Consider the following 22,559-nt stretch of genomic DNA (forward strand, 5'->3'; position numbering starts at 1 on the left):
AAAAAAACCCGCTTTGGAGCGGTTTTGCGTGATTTTGCGCATAGCGAAGCATCAGGTAGCACTGCTAAATCTGGCTTAAACCATTCTCGGCTGCACAAAGTCTACTCTGCACTTTTTCCCTTAGATCTGCTCTATCTCTCAAAGTAAGGACCCTACTTTCAACCTAAAACCCAGCACTTGCTCATATAAGCAATTATATAAGTTAGCACTAATAAACTAAAAGCACTACTTCCTCATATACTCCCTTGGAGTACTCGTCCACTATTGGTCCTTTTTAGTCAGTTATAAAGGAGTTACTTATACTAATCCGGCATGTCCAAAGGTCAGTTGCTGGTTTCCTCTCCAGTCCAGCTGGTGAATCTGGGAATCCTGAGGCAATGTTACAAATGCCTCATGTACACAGACAACCCTCTCCTCCTCCCAACAAGTACTAATATATGCGAGAGATGCAACCATATAGCCAAACTGGAGGCTAAGCTCTCTCAATGCAGTACTGGTGCAGCCAGTCAGGAGGAGAAGGTAACCACACACACCACAAATCCAGTCACACATAGACTTCCCACATCAGCAAACCTAACACATAAACACACTAAAACATACTCGGAGGCTCTAAATACAAATCTGCCTAAGCAGCAGAGACCTCCAAAGCAGACATCCAAGCAACCGCCACCCCAAAACAAAACATGTGTAACACATACTTCACAAAGTCAGTGTGCCAAACTGTGACAGCCCTTAAGGCTAAACAACACACCTGATACACTTGTAATAGGTGACTCTGTTTTCAGACACACTGATGTCCCACTCACCGGGCTGAACAAGGAGAAGGTCACGGTGAGCTGCCTTTCAGGCGCCAGGATCCGCCACATAACACAAGCACTCAGGTCACGCCAAAGCAAGTACTAATATGACTCAGTCATTGTCCATGCTGGTGTGATTGTCCTGAGACGTACAGCCCTGGACTACATGAAAAGAGACATAAAAGAGCACTCTGATTATGTAGCCCAGGCAGGTATGACCATGACCTTGAGTAGCATCTTACCCTCACCAAGAATGATGCCACAGTATAAAGAAAAAATTATCAATTTCAACAATTGGCTAAAGTTCTGGTGTCATTCAAAGGGGATCCAGTGTCTGTCAGCCTGGGATGACATGCTCGACAAGCTACGTTGCTTCGCTAGGGGCGGCTTGCACCTGTCACCTCTGGGCTTTCAGATACTGGTAAAGGCTCTTGCCACCCCCACAATGCCTTTTTTAGGCAAGGCTCAAAAGACAAACCCACCTCCATAGACAACACAAGGAAAAATATACTAAGGGTATTGCTACTCTACGCCATAAGTCTAAACCTCAAAATGCAAGCACTCGAAGCTCTCCTCAGTATGGAGAATATCGATGTCTGTGCAGTAACAGAGACCTGGTTCAAGGCTCCTGAGAGCACCCAAGCACTACCAGGTTATACCTCACACCATGCTTTTCTGCCCCAAAACTCGGACCGAACCACAAAGGGAGGGAGAGTATCCATATTCATCTAGGATACCCACACCTCCAGGTTAGTTGCACTGCACGAAGCATCGGAGACCATCCATGTGCAACTAACAGTGGGCAAAACTGCCTTTCAGTTTGTAGCCTGCTACAGACCACCATCCCAAACTCAGGAACCTCACTCGGCATTCCTGAGAACACTGGAGAATATGAAGGTCTCTCCAAACACCTTTATATTGGGTCACTTCAACTACCCAAACATAGACTGGGAGCACTACTCAAGCCCCAACACCCTAGCCCAAAGGTTCCTAGAATTTATAAACTCAAATGCTATGGAACAACTAGTCACCACTCCCACAAGAGGGGAAAACATACTGGACCTGATCATCACAAACATGGGGACTCTATGCTCCACACCAGAGGTATACCCCTCATTGGTAAGATCAGACCATAAATGAATCTCTCCCTGGACATCCACATCCCGACCCTACCAGCAGCCCAGAAAACCACAGTGAAAAACTTCTCAAAAGCTAATTTCACACTTCTCAAAACCGAGGTGAAATCATTCAAAGCCCCCAGGCCAGTGGAAACTACGGCCCAAACTGCAGAATCCTTTATAAACGCATTCTATGGACACCTTCAGGAATGCATGGATCATGCAATCCCAAATAAAACCAAGACCCAATCCTCCATAGGCAGGCGTCCTGTCTGGTGGACCCCAGCCATAAATAAGCTATACAACAAAAGGAGGAAGCTACTACAGGATAGAGCAAAATCCCTAAGAAGGAAGGCATCACTGATCAGTACTAGCAAAAAACTACTGTCCCTCATAAAATCATCCAAGGCCAGCTTCGAGAGAAAAATTGCACAGGCCACTAAGGATAATCACAAGGCCTTCTTTAGTTATGTTAGGAACCTGGGTGGCAATTCGCAGATATGTTCGGAGTTGGTCCAAAATGACAAAAAATACACTGAACCCACAGACATTTGGACAGGTTCAGTGCAAACTTCTTCCCTCCTTTCCCCCAAAAGAGCAAATATCTATCCCAGGAGAGAGTCGTCTCCCTGGCATCTCAGATGCTCAGGTGAGAGCTGCCCTCTCCAAAGCAAAAAAAAAACAGCATCAATGGGATTGGACGGAGCTCCAAGAAGAGCTAGAACCTCATATAAAGTTATTGTTCAATCTCAGCCTTACTACAGGATATGTACCCAAGGAATGGCATACAGCAACAGTGGTCCCACTCCACAAAGGTGGTGCCTCAATGGACCCTGGAAACTATCGCACCATAAGCCTGACTAGCCTGGTCTGCAAAGCTATGGAGCAGATCATCGTGGAACTCATAAACAAAGACATTGGGGACCTACAGACGCTAGATCCTACCCAATTCGGCTTTGTTAAGGGGAGATCCTGCCTCTTGAACCTGGTCGACTTCTTCGAAACAGTCACCAAGGACATAGATGAAGGGAAGGTAGTCCACACAGCCTACCTGGACCTTGCAAAAGCCTTCAACACCATACCCTACTCGGGCATCATAAATAAGCTCTCCAGCTTAAATATCAACCCCTATGTCATAAGATGGGTTGCAAACTGGCTCAAGGATAGAACCCACATGGTCAGAATTGCGGGAGCCATGTCAGACTCCAAACCAGTTACAAGTGACGTCCCACAGGGCTCAGTCCTGGAACTGCTCTTGTTCGGTATATATTTTTCTGAGGTACAGGCAACACGGGAGGTCTATGGCTGACCAAGTTTGCAAATGATTGCAAACTGTGTGCCATAATCGATTCTCCAGCTGACACAAGCATCCTCCAAAATGGTTTCACCGAGACGGATAACTGGTGCCAAAGCCATGGCCTAAAGCTAAACGCCAAGAAGTGTATAGTCATCCCCTTTGGGAAAAACAAAGTGCCCATAAATTACCACATAGGCGATAATCCATTAAGTACGGAGGAAGTAATTAGGGACCTGGGGACCCAAATTGATAGTAATCTCTCCTTTGACAACCAGGTTGCCAAAGTGGTTAAAAAGACCTCCTTATATAGCCCACCTTATCACGAAAGGATTCACATCTAGATCAAAGGAGGTCATTGTGCCCCTTTACTCATCACTCATCCGTCCCATAATTGAATACAATGCCCCATTTGGGATGTACCTTACCCGACACCTGCAGCAACTGGAAAGACCCCAAAAGTACCTCACCAAGAGGATCAAGGGACTCAGATGACCTATGCTGCTCGGTTAGAGAAACTCCAGCTCTACTCAGTTGCATGCCGCCTACTTAGAGGCGATCTGTTCCTGACATATAAAGCCATGTCCAACCCAGAATTAATGGACATGCTCCACCTCAAAAAATCCAAATCCACTAGAGCTACGCGCTCAAGGGACTTGAACCTCAACACAGAAATTAATAAGACATGCTGGAGAGACAGATTTATAACCCAGAGGCTCCCAGCACTCTGGAATAGAATCCCAGTCCATATCAGGCAGAGCCCCTCACTGACTCTCTTCAAGAGGAATCTTGACGAGTGGATGGGAGATCGTAGGTTTACCCCGGGGATCACTTCTGTGTCACTACTAGACAGAGGCACAGTAAACTAACCTAAAAAAGGGCACAGTTAAACTCATTTTAAAGGGTGGCGAAAGCCAAACACACTCTGGCTAGGCTGATAAATGCCCTAGGGCATATAGCCTAGTATCAACCTATGAACCTATATATATGTATGTGTGTGTATGTGTATATATATATATATATATATATATATATATATATATAAAATTTTGTGTGTGTGTGTGTGTGTATATATATATATATATATATATATATATATGTGTGTGTGTGTGTGTGTGTGTGTGTGCATGTGTATATATATATATATATATATATATATATATACATATATCTATATATCTGTGTGTGTGTGTTTGTTTGTGTCTTTCTGCTTTTCCCGGTTAGGGGTCGCCACAGCATAACTCCGGTCCGCTAATGATTGGCAGTAGAGTTTTACGTGATGGCTTGCCGGGCCTAATGCACAACCTTCAATGAAGGAATGCCCGTTCACGCATGTCGCCACACAGAAAACGAGCAACGTCTAACTGTGAGGCGACAACGCTACCGCAGCACCACCACCGCAGTGTGTGTGTGTGTGTGTGTGTATATATATTACTTTAAAAACCGTTTGCTTGAACTTAAGAATACCATTAATTCATACTTAAAAACTTCAGAGGCATCTACCTCATAAGGAAAAAACACACTGGAACTGATGAGTTTAATTTAGCGCTTTCATTCTTTAAATATCCAAGAACTTCGCTTTCATTCTTTAATATCCAAGAACTTCGCTTTCATTCTTTAATATCCAAGAACTTCGGAAGTTTTTGGATATTAAAGAATGAAAGCGCTAAATTAAACTCATCAGTTCCAGCGTGTTTTTTTCCTTATGAAGTAGATGCCTCTGAAGTTTTTAAGTTTGAATATATATATATATATGTGTGTGTGTGTGTGTGTGTGTGTGTGTGTGTGTGTATATATATATATATATATATGTGTGTGTGTGTGTATGTATATGTCTCTCTATATATATATATGCGTGTGTGTGTGTGTGTGTGTGTCCTTATGAGAGTTTGTTGCACAAAATTTGCAGTCTTCTGCAGTCTTGGTCAACCACAAACCCTTCAGATTAGCTTTGACCTCTAAGAATTAAATGCAAAATGGGAGTGGCCCAAGAATAAAATCCTGGGGTGCACCACTTCTGACCAATCTTGTGCATGAGGTAAAGCTGCTCCCCCTATCTTTGTGGGTTCTGTTCTGTTTGTATTCCAATTTGCTGTCCAACAAGTTACATAGTGATTGACATTCAGATGATGGATTTTATCTGTGATAATGGAGTGTGGGATGGTGTGGAATGCCTGTCCCTTTGAGAGGTCTTTATATGTTGTGTCTACTGTTTTTACCTCATCCATTACTTTAGTTACATTTTTGAAGAAGTCTTCTAGGTTAATTAGCCAAGACCTGCCCTTGATGAATCCAGACAGTGTTGGGTTGATGTATTATCAGAGAAAGGATTGAACTGGGGACCTTTAGATTATAAAACCAGCACCTTAACCACTGTGCTACAGAGCCTTGAGAGTTTGCAGGTTGCATATATACTTGTTTATTAGTACTATATTGATACTTTCCATAGCCTTACAAATCAGACTAGTCAGGCTTATGAGTCTACCTTTGTGCATGGGAGTGACTGTTACTGTCTTCCATTCATCCAGCGCAACGCTCGTTTGATATTGAGTTGCTTCTGCAGGGGAGAAGACAAGTATTGATTGGGGCTGACCAGTAGGCAGCCTTGGTATGATTTCTTGCCTCTTTGATGTAGTGCTCTTGGCATTAGGAAATACCTTAACTTGTTCTTTGGAGATTTGAGGGGGTGCAGGTGTGGGTATGAGTATGTCATTCAAGAATATTGGAAGGGAGAAGGGGGTGGAGTTTGAACTACATTTGTCTGATATAGATGACTTATGTTATTTAGGATCTGAGTATTGCTGTCATTTGTTATTAGTTCTGCACAGTGCATGGTTTTTGATATTTTTAACATAGTTAAAGAAGGTATTATTATTGTTGTCCTTCACCTAGGAGAATATTTTTACCTCTTTGGTTGATATGATCATGGTTTGGATTTCCTTGTGTAGTTTAGAAAGAGGGTTTTTTGGCATCTTTTGAATTCAGTTTATTTTCTTTTATTATGGAGTCTGCATATATTTGGGTTCCATCTTAGGGTTTTACTTTTGAATTTGGCTTTGTATTTATGTCTGAGGGGAACAGGGTACATCTATGCAGCTATTTACATGTGCATGGAATCTGACAATGAAAGATACCACTTAGGAAGTGGGGCCATCAGGATGGAAGGGGTTTTTGAATTTACCCAAGTCATCACTCTTGTTTTAAAAGTTTAGCCTTTACATAATCTCCAAATGCAAAGGCATATGGAAGATGTTTCAGGTTTCAGTATTATGGTAAATGTGATCGACTTGTATGATTTGTCTAAGGAGGATGTTATATTTGGTGGGGAGCAGAACTGCCCCATAAAGCTAAGGACAAAGTCTACGATTTTATTAGCCCTGGTGGGACGTGCAGACCAGGTGGTCCAAGGAGTTTGTATCGATGAAGTCCAGAAATCTCTGGGCATAAATGTTTGAGGATGTCTGTCTCCCATTTGGTGGAGGGTTAGTTCATCTACTGGAGAGTGGTGTTGACTTATTACATAGGGAAACCACACTACTTGGGTAGGAGGTTGAAGACATGGATGGGCTAATTTAGTTTGCTATCATATGATAATGGATTTTGTTAATGGTAAGTTGGACGAGGAGAGGTTCTAGGTTATTATCTTGCGTAACAAGTCTGGAGATGAAGTGGTTAAAGATATAGGCACCGCAAATCCAACGCCTTTGTCTAATGACACTGTAAGTTGTTAATAATTTATTATTCATTTAAAGAGTATGTTTACATATTTTATGTATTATTTCATTCACATTTGCACTTGCCTGTTTTTCAGAAGTATTTTTTCAGTAGGATATGTTTTCAAAGCTTATGTTCAAAACTGAAAGCTAAGGATGTGACTGTCTCTAATTGAGGTTGTTTGTCTTGTCCTTTTCCTGAACTATAATTGCTTCTTGTTTAAAAATCAGAAATTGTAACTTTTTATGTTCTCTAATTAGGAGGTAGAGACTAAAGATGTTAACCCAGTAAAAAAAATTGACTTTTACGTTGATGTTTTCAGTCTCAACTTTATCTTGACGCACCAGTAGAGTTTGATTCACTCAGCTATATATTAACTTTCAGTGAGATATAAAGTGAGAAAAGAATGAGGTGCTACATGCTTTTGAATGTTTTAAGCATAGTAAAACTGTAAAATATAGTACTAGTTTTAAAAATAGCAAGCTAATGTTCTGTGCAAATTTCTGTGAGATGGGGTAGAGGCTGAAACAAAACATAGTTTTTCTTGCAGGGGACCTCTGCAGTGAGTGGTATTTCCTTCTAGACCCCTTTCATGCAGCCTGAGACTTTGTTCATTGAATCTCATCACTTTGGCTCCCACATAGTGGCTCCATGCTGGGATTAGGGAATTTATGCTATCTAGTCTTTATCCATAAACACAACACCATATATGACATGTAGGGAAAAGAACAGATTACAATGGATTTGGGCACGCGTGCTGAAAAGCAGAAGACGATCTGGTGAAGATGATTTGGGACAGACGAGAAGAAGGCAACAGGAAACGAGGGCATCCAGCAAAGAGGTGGATGGATTGTGTGAGAGAAGACTTGCAACTCTCAGGCATGAGTGTCGAAGAAAGCAGGAGAATGACACTGAGTAGCGAGAGATGGCAATAGTTGACATGACACTCTGACCTCATGTAGAAAATGTGAAAAAGGGGGTTGATAATGATGATACATGACATGAAGGAACAAGGGTTTTTGAGATTGAAATTAGCATTATGTACAGCTAAAATGTACATACTCTTTGCATTTAATATATCCCACAGATATGTGCATTAGAGAAGGACACTGTTATAATTTTTGTGTGTCATGCTGAGCTTTCAAAGGGTTATAGAAAATGTGTAAATAGTCTGTAAATGTGTTCCAGCTGAATGTGAGAAATGTGTAATGATATATGTGTGTGCATTTTTCTTTATTATTCCTGTTCAGTCAATAGTTATTTTTGTTAAATGGGAGAAAAATTTGTTTTGTTAATTTGTTCAGTTTATTATTTTTTAACCTGCTTAATCCTGGTATTGAATACTACATTTAAAGTACAGTAATTAATATGCAAAGAAGCAGTAGCCCTGTATGTAGTTTGTCTTTGATACCCTGTAGGTGCAGTAGAAACAAGGCAGCTCACAGAAGTAGCTCTGTAGGCATAAAGCAGACCATCGCACATTCAGAGCAGTAGGTGGAAATGAGTTGTGGATATGCTTAAAGTTCCAGTGAAGATCACTACTGTGAGAGTGGAAATGGGCGTACCATCCGAGTCGTGGCTTGTGACATAGTGGCAGGGTTGCCAGACACACTATTTGGGAGGGACTGTCCTGAGATCAGCAGCCTGATCCCGAGTCCCGCCCTGCCGGTTTAAATCCCGGGCAGCCTCCGCTTTGTTTTTTTTTTGATTGGCCCGTATACCGGCATACGGGCCAATCAAAAATCGCTAAACACGGAGCTTCTTGTGTTTAATGCGGAAGTTCTGCCTTAAACGAAGCTCTGTGTTTAGCGATTTTTGATTGGCCCGTATGCTGGTATACGGGCCAATCAAAACATCGCAAAACAGAGCTACTTCTGTTTAATGCAGAACATCGCAGTTCCGCATTAAACAGAAGTAGTTTGTTTAATGTTGATTGGCCCGTATACCGGCATACGGGCCAATCAAAACATTGCAAAACAGAGCTACTTCTGTTTAATGCGGAACATTGCAGTTCTGCATTAAACAGAAGTAGCTCCGTGTTTAGCGATTTTTGATTGGTCCGTATACCGGTATACGGGCCAATCAAAAAATCGCAAAACAGAACTACTTATGTGTAATGCGGAACTGCAATGTTTCGCATTAAACAGAAGTAGCTCCGTGTTTAGCGATTTTTGATTGGCCCGTATACCGGTATACGGGCCAATCAAAACATCGCAAAACACAGCTACTTCTGTTTAATGTGGAACATCGCAGTTCTGCATTAAACAGAAGTAGCTCTGTTTTGCGATGTTTTGATTGGCCCTTATACCGGCATACGGGCCAATCAAAACATCGCAAAACAGAGCTACTTCTGTTTAATGCAGAACATTGCAGTTCCGCATTAAACAGAAGTAGCTCCATGTTTAGCGATTTTAGATTGGCCTGTATACCGGTATACGGGCCTATCAAAACATCCCAAAACAGAGCTACTTCTGTGTAATGCGGAACTGCGATGTTTCGCATTAAACAGAAGTAGGTCTGTGTTTGTTTATTTTTGATTGGCCCGGGCCAATCAAATAAAAAATAAACACAGAGCTACTTCTGTTTAATGCGGAACTCTGATGTTCCGCATTAAAGATGTGGAAGACTTTTTTTTTTTTTTTTTTTTAGTCCCTACCTGGCCAGTCGGAAATCTGGCAACCCTGCATAGTGGTGAGACATGCTTTCATGACGTTGTGATTGCAAGGAATGTGCTATGATAGCATCCTCAAGGATTCATTTGCAATGTTCACACCTTGCCATGTATCCTTACAAAGATCAACTGATGGGATGAGTACTTTTGTATCTTTACTTTTGCACCTTTCTGTGACAGTGATTAACTCCATCAGCATTTTAATTGATATGAGTGGAAACAAAATGTTGCTTTTAGTTTGTGCTTCTGAATTGTACAATATTGTGGGCACATTGTACCATACTAAGACTTCATTCAAAAGTTAATCTTTGAACCTGGCAAATTGGAATTAATTCTCTTTATAGTACATAAAACTGTGCTATCTGTAAAGTTGTTGCATTTCCACTGGAAAAAATATCTCTAACAAATAGATCATTATCCCAAAAGATGTGATCAGCTGCATGGCAGTACAATTTTTCTTCTACTACACAACAACGGCTGTGGAGAAAGTTCCACAGTACTCTGCAATGTTTTAATAGCAGCTGCTGACATCAGAAACATTGAGGCCTGCCTTTGTAATACTGCAGACTACAGTGTTCCTGTTTTATTTGGTACGTCATGTAGGTGGAGACAAATTTCTTCTGCCAAAGTATAGGAGAGGTTAAGGTTAAGAAAGTGGGTGGGCTTTCCCTTCCTTTGATTCCAAGGTAAGAAAATGAAAGTAGTACTGTCTGGTTCCTCATGCCTAATCCATAATGGAACCACAGCATAGGGAGGAAAGAAAAGTGAGGACATTTCCCTGTAATTTGGTATTTTAAATGAGCTTGCTTTGTTTACTAGCCATAGTATGGTGGCTGTGGTAAGTTGAAAATACAAAAGAAAGAAGTAAAAGTATCTATTTATTGTAGCGCAGAGTATGGGTGTTTTTCTATTTGTATGGTTTATTGTTTTTTTTTTTTTTGTGCCTTTGTGTGAGGTGCATTTGCTGTTTTAATGATAACATTGTATTCATGTAAATGTTTTTACAGTATGTGTTGTATTCAGTTGATTTTTTCGGTTTTGAAAAGTGTAATTCAAGCTTTAGCCTTTAATCTGACTGAACTACCATGCCATGTTGTCTTATTACAATGTGATGCAGACGTAGGCTTTGAGGTACTGCAGTGTGGTGGATTGCAAAGTATAATGACATGTTATGCTTTACTCCCTAGCATAATTATAGAAGTCTAAAATATGATTTATTTAGGGCATTGCAGTAGGGATCCAGGGGGCATAGAGAATAAACTGCACTAAGGAACCACTACTCTGAGTCCTGCCTGAAGGAATGGGGGCAACAAGCACCAGCTGGGCTTTTTGGATGGGGAATTAATCTGTGAGAAAACACAGAAATAAATGATTTAAAAACTTGTAAAAGACAGTGTGTGTTTCTAGAGTGCTGTTTGAATTATCCATAAAGTTGCCAAGCTAGCTAAAACAGGAGGTGTGAATTCTGCTCCGAACTGATAAAATATTTTAACACTGCTGGCTGCTCTTTACGTGTGTAAGTATTAATTGTTCTTGTGGAGGATTTGATTTTGTAAATGTAAAATGGTTGAATTGTTTGTTGTCCTTTATTGCAGCTCTTTCTCTGTAAAAAAAAAAAGTTAAGTGTTTTTATTTCTCTTTTAGGTAAATGGTTTGTGAGTACTGGAAAGGATAACTTGTTGAACGCTTGGAGAACACCTTATGGGGCCAGCATCTTCCAGGTTGGCTCTTCCACATTTCTTCAGTTGTCCTGCTTTTTCATGGTCATCATTTCTTTATTACTATTACCTTTTTATGATGCTTTTTATAGTTTTTATTCTAAAAGGTTCCTATAATATAAGGAGAGATTTGCTGTCATAGAATTTCAACCTTTTGACACTCAATGAGTTCATTTAGTTCTGGAAGAAGAGCACAGTCTGTCAGGATAGCAGTTGGTACTTTTTCGTACTCTAGAAAGTGTATCTGCAGTAAGACTGTATCATTAAAAAAAAAAAAAAAAAATTAAAGTTTGCCAAACTGTCAAAAATACAGGGAGTTGCTTTGACAAACAATGTGATATTACCATTGTGGAAAACTATCAGATACGGAATTATTTTATAATTCGCAGGTTGATTTTTAGGTGGGTTTGGTCCATGTTGCATAAGTTATTTTTATAGCTCAAGGTTATGTCCATACAAGTTAGTGGAGTTTACTGTAAAGTAAGGGTTTTTAATTAAGATAGTTTGTGCTTTTAGACTGTGGTTCAGTTTAGGCCATTGGGCACAGTACTTGGCAGTGAGCGTTATTTGTTTTGCTCATTAACTGCAGCTTATGGGATAAACAGATGCAGTGACTACTAGAGGTTTTGCATTACATTTGTAGTATTCAGGCAAGGATGGCAGTGATGTCTGTGATTTAGGCTGATTCCCACTGAACTAGTAGACTATATCTGTGGTTTAGTATAATTTGTAATGCTCATTTGTTTTTCTTTGCAGTCTAAAGAGTCATCATCTGTTTTGAGTTGCGACATATCCACAGATGATCAGTTTATTGTCACTGGTTCTGGGGATAGGAAGGCTACAGTGTATGAAATAATTTACTGAGGACTGACACTGATTCTTCAAAACTTTGAATTCAGCGAGTGAACAAAGATTCTGTATTTTCTTCAAATTCACACTTGCTAGAGACTAGAGGACTTGAAGACTGGATCTGGTGCTGTTCAATGGGGTTCGCTGCCTATCATCTTGTAAACAGAGGAGCTGTCCCACAGAAGGATAGGCTTAAGAGTTTTGTAGCTCTTACATTGGAGTATTAAGTGTGATGTTGATGAGACCCAGCGTCCTGGGTGCAAACCCCTTCATGGAAATTTGATGTAGTGAAAACCTTTCGTATTATAAACTGGGATCTATATGTCAAGGGCTGCTACCACTGAGCTTATATTTTGCAGGGAGGAACTGATTCTCAGTGTGCTCTTTCTGTTAACAGAAGTCAAGTAAGCGGAGATTGGTGTATCAGAGTTGACTGGACTTTATCGCAGCTTCATAGTACAGCATTTTCTTGGTACCTGTTCCTCTTCACAAACTGTAAACCTAACTTGAGCACATCAGAGCCATTCTGAATGACTTTTTTTAAATTATGTTTGATGAAAAGGTGGAGGCACATTAAAGTAGTGGCAGCTTTCAGGACATTTCAGCTACGGGTTGTGTACACAGTTGCTGTGTGTATGCTTGGTAATCTGTGAAAATGTGCACTGGTATGTCTGCCTTGTTTATGTGCTTATGTTCATGTGTGAGCTAAACATAGAGGAAATGCTTGACTACATGTTGCAATTCTTAATTTGCTTGCATGCATGGAGAAATGGGTGTGTAGTAGACCTTTGAGTGAGTGTGATATAAAGATTGATAAAGCATTTGATTGATACTTGTCTGCTGAGATATTCAAGCAGCAAATTGTGGTCATATAGAGTCTGGCAAAGTGTGTGTCAGGCCTTTACAACTACCTTAAAATGCAGAATATTGGGTCCCCAATGATTTGTTTTAAATAGCACTTAAATTGTTTCTATAGAAGACTTTTGACAGGTAATTTCAATTAGCACAGATGTTTTACTTAATTTTCCAGATGTTTAAGTGTCACCTTAAAAACGAACATACTAGCTTTGCCAAGCAGTAGGAGTGTAAGTGTGTGTGTGTGTGCGCACACGTGCATATGGTTGTCTCGGTCTCTCTTCCACCCCTCCCCCAGAAGTGCTCAGTCACACACTGCCCGTGCTCTGTCCCTAACAGTGACATAGGTGAGAATGTTATCTGCAGTGGTTTGCATTTGAGGGAGAGCATGGTATTTTGTTACTTGGTACTGTTGTAAAGCGCCATATCATTGATATGAGGTAATCAAATCATGGTTTATGATATGCAGTAAGCATACCGAGTTTGAGGAAGTGTTCTTTTATTCTCCTGCATAAACTCTTTCAAAGTTGTAACCTTAGACTTCACTATATAGAGTTCTGAGAATGCACTGAGCTTCACCCCCCCCCCCAAAAAAAAGTGCTGCTTTTGGGTGAGGTTTTTTTAGTCAACAATTCTGTAGATTATGATTTTCATGTGACATGTCTGTGGAGAAGTACCTTAAAACCAGTGTGATACCATTTTGATCTGACTAACTCAGGCAGGCATCTAGTTTCAAACAAATTTACTTTGCAAAATGCAGTCATGGACACAACCACCTGGATGTCATTACATATATATCCCAGAATTGTAAGCTTCCCACACGTTAATGTAAAAGGACAGGACTAGTCCAGATACAGCAGGCTGGCTATCAGAGATGCACATTACCAAATCTGCTCACAAGTCAATGGTACTCAGTTAACTCATTACATCCGAGTGATGCCTCCAGGTGCATTTGCAGTTAATTCCTACTGACAACTCTAGGTGTCAGATATTGTTTTGTTCATATTTGCATCAATAATTCTAAAACCATGGTATGTACAAGGTTTTAAAAGATTTTTGCGGAATAGTGTATATTACACAATAGTACGTAAAAATCTACTGCCAATCATTAGCGGACCGGAGTTCCGCTGTGGCGACCCCTAACCGGGAAAAGCCGAAAGACACAAACAAAGAGTATATTACACAATGGTAAATTCAACTGCATTAATATTTGACCTCTGTCTAGTGCAGGTAAAGAGATATTAACTGTTGTTTTTATGATATTAATTTATATAGATATAATTTTTAATTTTTTTTTAATATCTCAACAACCAAGTAACACAGGCAGAACTACTTAGCTTCATATGAAAGCTCTCAGCTAAATGAATACAATGCTGGTGACAGTCTATAACTTGAGTGGTTGCTGAGATATTGTAAGTTGTTTACAAAATATTATAAATGTAATGTTACTGTGAACTATAGAATTCATTTACGACCTAGAACCTAAAGAATACTACTACTATAAAAATAGTTTGGGCTGAAAAGTTTGCCATTTATACTTATTTCATAACCCCTCTGGTTCAGGAGATATAAACATTTGTTTGAAATATGAGGACTTAATCTGATTCTGTCAAAAGGCATAGGCTCTGCCCATTGGAAGTTACAGTGCAAACTTCCTGAGCTTCATTGGAGTGAACAAGTTTTTGGCCAGTTCTACAAACTCGCTCTCATCCTTTGAATATGCACTGTCTGCCCTTGCACCTAAATTATGGGACACTCTCCCTACAGAACTCTGTAGTACAGCTGTCTACAGTAAATCCAGAGGAAAGTTAACATTTATAGGAAAGCAGGCTCACATGCATCCCACCTGTAACATAAACTAACTTAACAAAACTACTTGTCTTTAACTCTCCTTCTCTTTCATGGGCCAAACCCCACATCTAAGAATTGCCATTCCCATCACAAGATTCCTCCTGAATGCTCTAAAACTGCTGAACCCCTTAACCTTATACACTTAACCAGTGCATTAACTTAATATGTAGCTGATACTTTATGTACATTGTAAATATGTAAATATTGTGCATTTATTCTGTGTTTTTCTGTTTTGTTTTAAATGCACTGTATTATTGTATTTTAAGTTGTAAGCTTTGTAGTGATCTTATTGCTTTACTATTGAACTACTTTTTTCATATTCTGCTGAAGCTCCCAAGCTTTGGCTGAAATAGGTCCACATTGGATCCATCCAGTATCCCAGTCAACAAACATACATATGTGTATGCATACAAACTTAAATCAGTAAGCAAACCATGAAGCTGTTCCAGCTGACACTCCACTGATTATTCTGCTCCCTGTGTACCCATCTGGACTTTGCATACCATATTACCTTGTGGGAGAATTTCTTTTCCTTTCAGTTGTAACCGCATCTTTGTTGTATGGGATGGGAGATGGAGCCAAGAGTCGGTATGCGGTCATCCATGGGTTGCTGTGTTTTGTTGGTACAGAGACTGAATGTCTTCTTTGTTGGCTAACACACCTGGATATGTGAGTATCTGAAATGCCTTGTCACTTTTTCCTTTATTTGCAAGTACAGTCCCACAAGTGCCTGATATGTAAGGCCACTGAAAGAACACAGCTTGTCAGAGTCATGTGTACATCCAGAGTCCCTGTGCCACATGCCGTACACCCACTCCCTCAGCAGCTGTCTGTATTACAGCAGACTGGACCACATCCATCATTTAAGACTAGATGAACCAAATTCACCTTGTATGATCTTTCACAGGGCAAAACCTCTCCAGAAATGTCTAGGTCAAAAACAGGTGTGCACTTGGTCCAATTCTGTCATGGAACTGGCCAGGGCTCCATGCTTCTCCTCTTGAAACACAAACATTCAGACAAATGCCCCAAGGACAAGACTCAACAGGCTACAGTCTTTCTCAGTTCACTCCCTCTGAATGGTTTTGGTCAAGGTCGGTGGTGTGACCCCATCTTCATAGATTGGAACTGCAATGACACTGGTCAGCTTAGAGGCCTCTCCGAGGGCCTTTATAGGTTATCCCAACATAGTTATTAATAAATGGGAGAGTGGAGTTCCTTCACTGTTAGTCTGAGAAAAGTCTACTTGAGACCATATTGAGATGTTTAATACCTGCCCATGACTATAGGCTTGAGGTCCAGATTGCCTTAATTAACCAAGGCCTTACATGCCAAAGCTTAAACCAGGGTTCACTAGCTTGCCTCAGCCTAAGTCAAACTGTTCCTTCACACAACTCGCAACCCATGGTTTATTCAAAGACCTGTTCCAGTTGGCCAGGATTTATTGAATTTTATGAACTGCAAATCCCAGTTAGAAATGAAGGAAATCTTCAATTAGGTAATCTTCAATTAGAATGTCAAGGATTGTTCATAGGCCCAACTAGGGTATAGGGCTTTCATGTACCCAACTGAAGCAAAACTTGCTGCACTTCCTGTAGTCCTAGAAAGCTTGGAAGATGCATTTATAAATGCATCAGTGGAGCCTGCGTCCTTCCCCCATGCAACTAGGAAGCCTGGTCTTTTCCTACAAGGTTCAGCATTCCCACAAGTTCTTACACAAGAGACCCCCTTTCAATGCAGATGTAGGGGGATGGTAGAGCTGTGGTAGTCAGGCTGGCCATTGGTCTTCTGCAGGCAAGCATCCCAAAAGTGATGGCTGTAAGAGGGTATATACTTGGAATACCTACATTTACGTTAAAACACAGCTGTACTTTCTCAGCAAGACATCACAGCTTGATGTTGCAAGCCTGAATGCCTTGCTTTGACGAAAAGTAATATTGCTAAAACCCCAAAGTCATGTGACCACATTTTTCAGTAACAAACTTTTAAGGTTGTTTTACTGGGTGCAGGTCAGTCAGTTGATAGCACTTTCAACAAGTGCTGAATGATCGAGGAAATTTGGGCAAAACAATTTTTGCTGAGTTTTCTTTTGCCCTACTGTTGTGCAACTGTGGAGTTGGATTATCTAAGTTCAGCGGTGTGGGGTGTCATCCCACATAGGAGATGCAGAGGACTGCCCTCCCTTCAACAAAATATAAGCATGGGTTCGCCAAAAGTTGTTTAGCCATTTTTTCTATCAGTCAACACCGTATGATAGAGTTGGTGTTGAATGCCCCTGCATGGTGTAGATATCTGATGTGTGCTGATTTTTCCCTGATCGATTGCTTCAGTAACCTTCTCAGAGAAGTCATCCAGGTTGAGTAAGCAGCATTTGCCCTTGACAAATTCAAACTGGATTGGGGTGAGAGTTTGTAGGTTATCAATTTTCTTGTTTATTAATTCCATAATGATCTGTTCTGTAGCCTTACATATGAGGCTGGCTAGGCTTTATGGGTCTATAATTACCCAGGTCTGTTGGCACATCACCTTGGTGCAAGGGGATGAGTGCCGTTGTTCTTCATTCATCTGGCATGGTGCCTGTTTGGAGATTGATATTAGTCCTGTTTTAGGCTGGCCAATAGGCAGCCTGGTATGTTATCCAGCCCCATAAAGTTAGTGTTTTTGGTCTTGGATAGTGCCCTGAGGACTTATTCTTGATTTGATTTTCACTGTCTTAATTTGTACACATGCAAAACTGAGGGGCAGTATGCACATGCAGTGAGGTTGTGGTGTGTGTATGTAGCTGTACAGTTTGTGCATGTGTGTGTGTATGTGTATGCATGCTGCGTTTGAGAATATTTTGAACATGTCTGCGTGAAGCTGTACTGATTTTGTGTGTGTGGTCTGTGCTGTGGGTAAGCATATACTTTTGCACGAATGTTTATGACAGTGTTTGAAACACTAAAGTATGTTGTGGTGTGTGTTTGCATACTATATGCAGAATTTTTAGTGTCCTGTGGCATATGGCCATGTGAACATGTATGTCCTTGATCATGAAATCAAAAGGGGAAATTCACATTTTACTTCCCACTGTTTGTCAGCGGCATGTGTAATAACTTGCTTGTGTTATCTGACCGCTGTGATATAAATTTTTATTCTGGTGCCTGATTTGTATGTTTGAGTAAATGTGGACAATGGATGAATTATCAGCATGAGTGGTAGGTCAGATGGAGGGTGGGAAGTGTCTATTCACATTTTAATAATTCAGACCAAAGTCCCAAATGAAGATGCACTGTTTTACATGAGTTTATAGTGTTTGGTTCTTTACAACTCTGTTGTGAGCAATTTGTTCTCTGACCTGTACTTCTCTTTGTGTTTTGTTTTGTCCTGTCTATGGCCTCTGTAAGTTCCCTTGCAGATGAGTGGTAGCAGATGTATATAAGGACCAATAAAATGCTGTATTTTGTACCATGCCTGGATGACATTTTGTTTGTGTGAAAGATTCTTTAGGTCTGTTACTAATGCTAATCTGCAGGACTTGTGTAAAGCACATTTGAAATGAAAGTTTGATTTTCTTCATTCAGAGATCATTTTTGCCATTGTATTATAAGACTAGTCTGTAAACATAAGCCCCAGGATTCAATAAAGTGTACACAGTGGTTTTTCACTGTGCTTGCATCGCGGCTTGATGTGCACATGGCCGTGGGAAAATTTAAATTCAGTAAGCACCGTGTAGAGGTGCACACCCCCACGGAAAGGAGTTAAACACTGTGGCATGCTAATCAGCTGCATAAGCAGCTGAATAGCATGCTATTCAACCTGGTAGACACCACGGAGCAATTCAGCAAGCCAGAAATCAACCGTGTAGACCGTGCTGGTGTTCGGTCAGTATTCAAAAACCTTTCAAATACAGCCATGGAAAGGAGTCCCACAGCATATCTCTCAACTGCTTAGAGCAAGAAATCTGGACAAAGCCATCAATAATGGCAGGATAAAGGTCCAAAAATATGGACAAATTTTAAATATTGCTCTTATTAACTTAGAAACTTGCTAAAGTAACAGGGCTTGTGTTAAGATGAGAAATGCAGCTTTGTTGCCCCACTCTGAAGTGAACAGTATGGTAATGCAGACCATACCTCTTAACACCTTAGGACAAGATATCTGTACAATGTCATAAATAATGGGAGGAGGCAAAAATAGGAGAATTTTTAAATATTGCACTTACAAACTTAGAAAGTTGATAAAATAGATTTTGTGTTGACATGAATTTTACTAAGGGTATGAAATCTGAAACTCAAATGCCTGTCATCATTTTCTGACTTCAGTCTTTAATGACTGGACAGTGTTTTGCCAGAAAATCACACATCCATGTAAAAAGCAGCACTCTTCTGTGCTGATTTATCCCAAAGTTATATCATCCATTCTGTGTTCATAATTCAGATCATTTATTCAGGGCTGTTAGCACGGTGAAGATGCAAATGAGGTCAGAACTCATTAGAATTGCTGAATCCAAAAAAATTGGATCCATGTAGGGATGTAAACATTGTGCAGGCACTGCATCAGTGTGTGTATTTACTGGATGGCAATTGTGAATACTTGCATTGGGGGGGGGGGTCAGCTTAGACTTTACAAAGTGTTACATGTAGGTCTGTCAAGGTTGGAAATGCAAATAAACAACAGAGCATTCACAGGTTCTGTTACATTAGCATCCAACCTCCTGTGTTTTCTCTGTCATTTTATTTATTTATTTATTGCTGTGTTTGCATAATGCTCTGCTTAATGCCATCACGGGAAATGGAGGAATGCTACGCTTATTTTGTTTGCCCAGCATTGTGCGACAGGCAAAAGGGAGAACTTAAGAATGATTAGTACATAAGAAAATGTCATGTAATCATTCCAGTGTCAGCATTGCTACAGTTTGACAATTAGCATTGAGTCTATGAAAAACACTGCTGCTGAACTGACTCTGTGGCAGCACATGTTAATGCATTTTACGTTTGGGCCAGATGGTACTGCCTTTCAGTACAATTGTATCTAATACTTTAAAATACTTTTCATTGCAGAGTGATAATGCAGTGACAGGTTAAGCGTCATTTGGTGGGGGTAACCTTTACTTTTGCCACTGCTTACCGTTGGTGCGAGATGCGCACCTCCACGCAAACCTGGAGCCCAAAAAGTGAAGGGATCCATTGCTTCTCCAGCATTTCTAAAGTCTGATAGTACTTAATCTATGGAATACACCTGCTACTTAACTGACTCTATGGCAGCAGGTGGTAATGCACTGAATGCAAGGATATGTTCCTTTTTGGGGATAGATGTTATTTGGTTCGAATACAACTGAATCTAACACTTTTAAGTTCTTTCATATTAGCATTGCTGGGCATTGGTGTGCAGTGTACACCATTTCGCAATAATGTATTAAAGAAAATTGGGAAGATAGGTCAGCGATGAAATGGGGAGCAAGCAGAGGGAAGAACAAATGGAAAGCAATACAGGAGGGCGGTAAAAAAGAACCATAGCTATCAATATCTTCAACAGTAAAAACTGATGATATATGCAAAATATTACCTGAATTTGAACTCTCACCTCCAGAGAGAGGGGTGACCAGAACACAGTCATGCTGTATAGCCAATTGGACTGAATTAAGTGCGTCAAGAAGACGTGCAAAATGGAGAGTGTATGGGACAATTTTTTTTTTTTTTTGTAGGACAGATGGGGAGGAATGTTAGGGAAGGGACGCAGATAAGTCTGGGTTTGGTAATTTGGGTATGTGAGGAAACAGTTGCAGACAGACAAGACACAGGGATGGTGATGGATAAGAGGTCCGTGGACACCATGGATGGGGTGAGGGTGAAGAAATCCAGGACCCATGGACATCAGGCTGGTTGACAGTGAAAATTGAGTCCTCACCCACAGGACTGTCATCACTGTCAAATCACTCTGCCACTGGCTGGAGCGCTTGATGTCTGCTTCTCCTCCTGATCCTATGTAAAATCAAGGAGAGCAGCCCCTCCATCCAGTGTAGGTGTGCACCAACAGGGGGTGCACAACCCTACGCACCATCCCTGGCAGTTCAGAGCAGGTGATAGTCATCACCCCGCCACTGCTGCTGGAGGAAACCAGTGGCCTATCCTCCAGGGCAGCACTACCTGAGGGGTCAGATAGTACAGGGGCAGCAGAGGTGATGCTGCCAAGTGGACTCACAGACTTGAAGGGCAGTTATCCAATGGCTGGTGGAGTGGGGGCAAGCCTACTCAGCTGTGGTGTGGAGCATTTTGTGATGTGTTACACATGGATGACATGGACACATTTTGACAACACATAATTAAAAAAAAAAGGTAAAGGTTGGGGTGAGAGAAAAAAAAAGATATGATTAGTACCTTTATATGTAACATACAATGCATTAACACAATTATTTGACTCTATTATCTTAACCTAAGACTACCATCCCCAACAGATAACTTACTACTTTTAAGACTAGCAGCACCTAGCAGGTGCACACTGCACTACAGATACTCCTTTACATGAGCATATATCGCACATTTGCATGTTCCAGTTGTCCAGATTACAGTTTACAGCAGGACATGTGCACCACTGGTATAGAGCTTTTATTTTAAACCTTTGAGCTACATATAATTGAAGAATTAACAGTTATTGTATAGTTGGGAAGTATGGTATTTGAACCCACCACCTCTGACTAACGTCTAGCATTGCACTCACGGTTTGTGCTACAAAATAATACATGCATACTTGCTTTTACAGTTGGACTATGCATGTTCAATTTAATACAACTGTATAAAATACCAAGCAAGCTATCTTTAACTTTCAGTGCTACAATAGCAGTATTCTTCTGAAGATATACCATATGCCTCCCTCATTCTCGTCAGTCTAGCGGGAAGTGTCCTAATATTATACACCCTCAGTCTCAGCTGTGGAAAAAAACAGAAGAGAATACCATTACGAATACCCGGCTTGCCTATATTCAGCTTTTAAAAATTACAAGTACTCTCTGTAGTTGATACTTACACATCTGTGGGATGCCCTCCATCTAAATTCTTTGATCCAAATATGGAGGGTATTCCTCTTCTTCCTGCAGAGGTTACTGTAGTGCTGTCTGCATTCTTCACCATTGCGGGGAATACCGATGGCACTGGTCACAGCCCGGGCTAAACTATCCCAAGCCTCTGTCTTAAACTGGTTCCCAGAATAGTCCTCCTGCACCAACTTAGCACTGTGTTCTCTCATTAGGAGTCCAGCAAAAATCTTGGACTCATGGACACCCCATCTCTGAGCCCTAAATCTCATACCCTCTTCACGCACACTTGCCATGTCTACCACAGATCAATAGCAATGGAGAATGATGTTGTCTAACCTATTTCCAGTTATTGCGTTCACTGGGAATGTGCACACTGTTTGAAAATGGTGCGCACAATTGCCCAAACATGGCACTCCAGGGTGTGTGGTTGTAAGCAGTGTGCAACAGAGACAAACAGTGCAATTTCAAGGTTATTTGATGTACATGTCACTCCAGATAGAAGAAATATGCTTACAGGAACATAGTACACACTATACCCAGTCATACATTTGATAATAAATGGGCACTACATAGATGAATAAATAAGTAAATAACACAATAGTAGTGTCTTAACCCTCATATTTAAAAATTAATATCAGCTACACTGTGCATCAAGTATTGTAAGTGAGACTGACTAT

General features: G+C 40.7%; 1 protein-coding gene across 1 annotated transcript in view; it reads left to right on the plus strand.

The window, feature by feature from the left end:
• LOC122787175 (transducin-like enhancer protein 1) overlaps nt 1–12,993 on the plus strand; it is a gene marked incomplete in the record, with an annotated part of 508,503 nt that extends 495,510 nt beyond the window's left edge. The window contains 2 exon segments of the mRNA XM_044053753.1: nt 11,239–11,315; nt 12,069–12,993. Coding sequence (XP_043909688.1) covers nt 11,239–11,315; nt 12,069–12,176 — 185 coding nt within the window.
• Between the last annotated feature and the right edge of the window lie 9,566 nt (nt 12,994–22,559).

Source organism: Protopterus annectens, chromosome 13.part0 (genome assembly GCF_019279795.1).
Source record: "Protopterus annectens isolate FY-2018-M chromosome 13.part0, PAN1.0, whole genome shotgun sequence".
Taxonomy (NCBI): Eukaryota; Metazoa; Chordata; order Ceratodontiformes; family Protopteridae; genus Protopterus; species Protopterus annectens.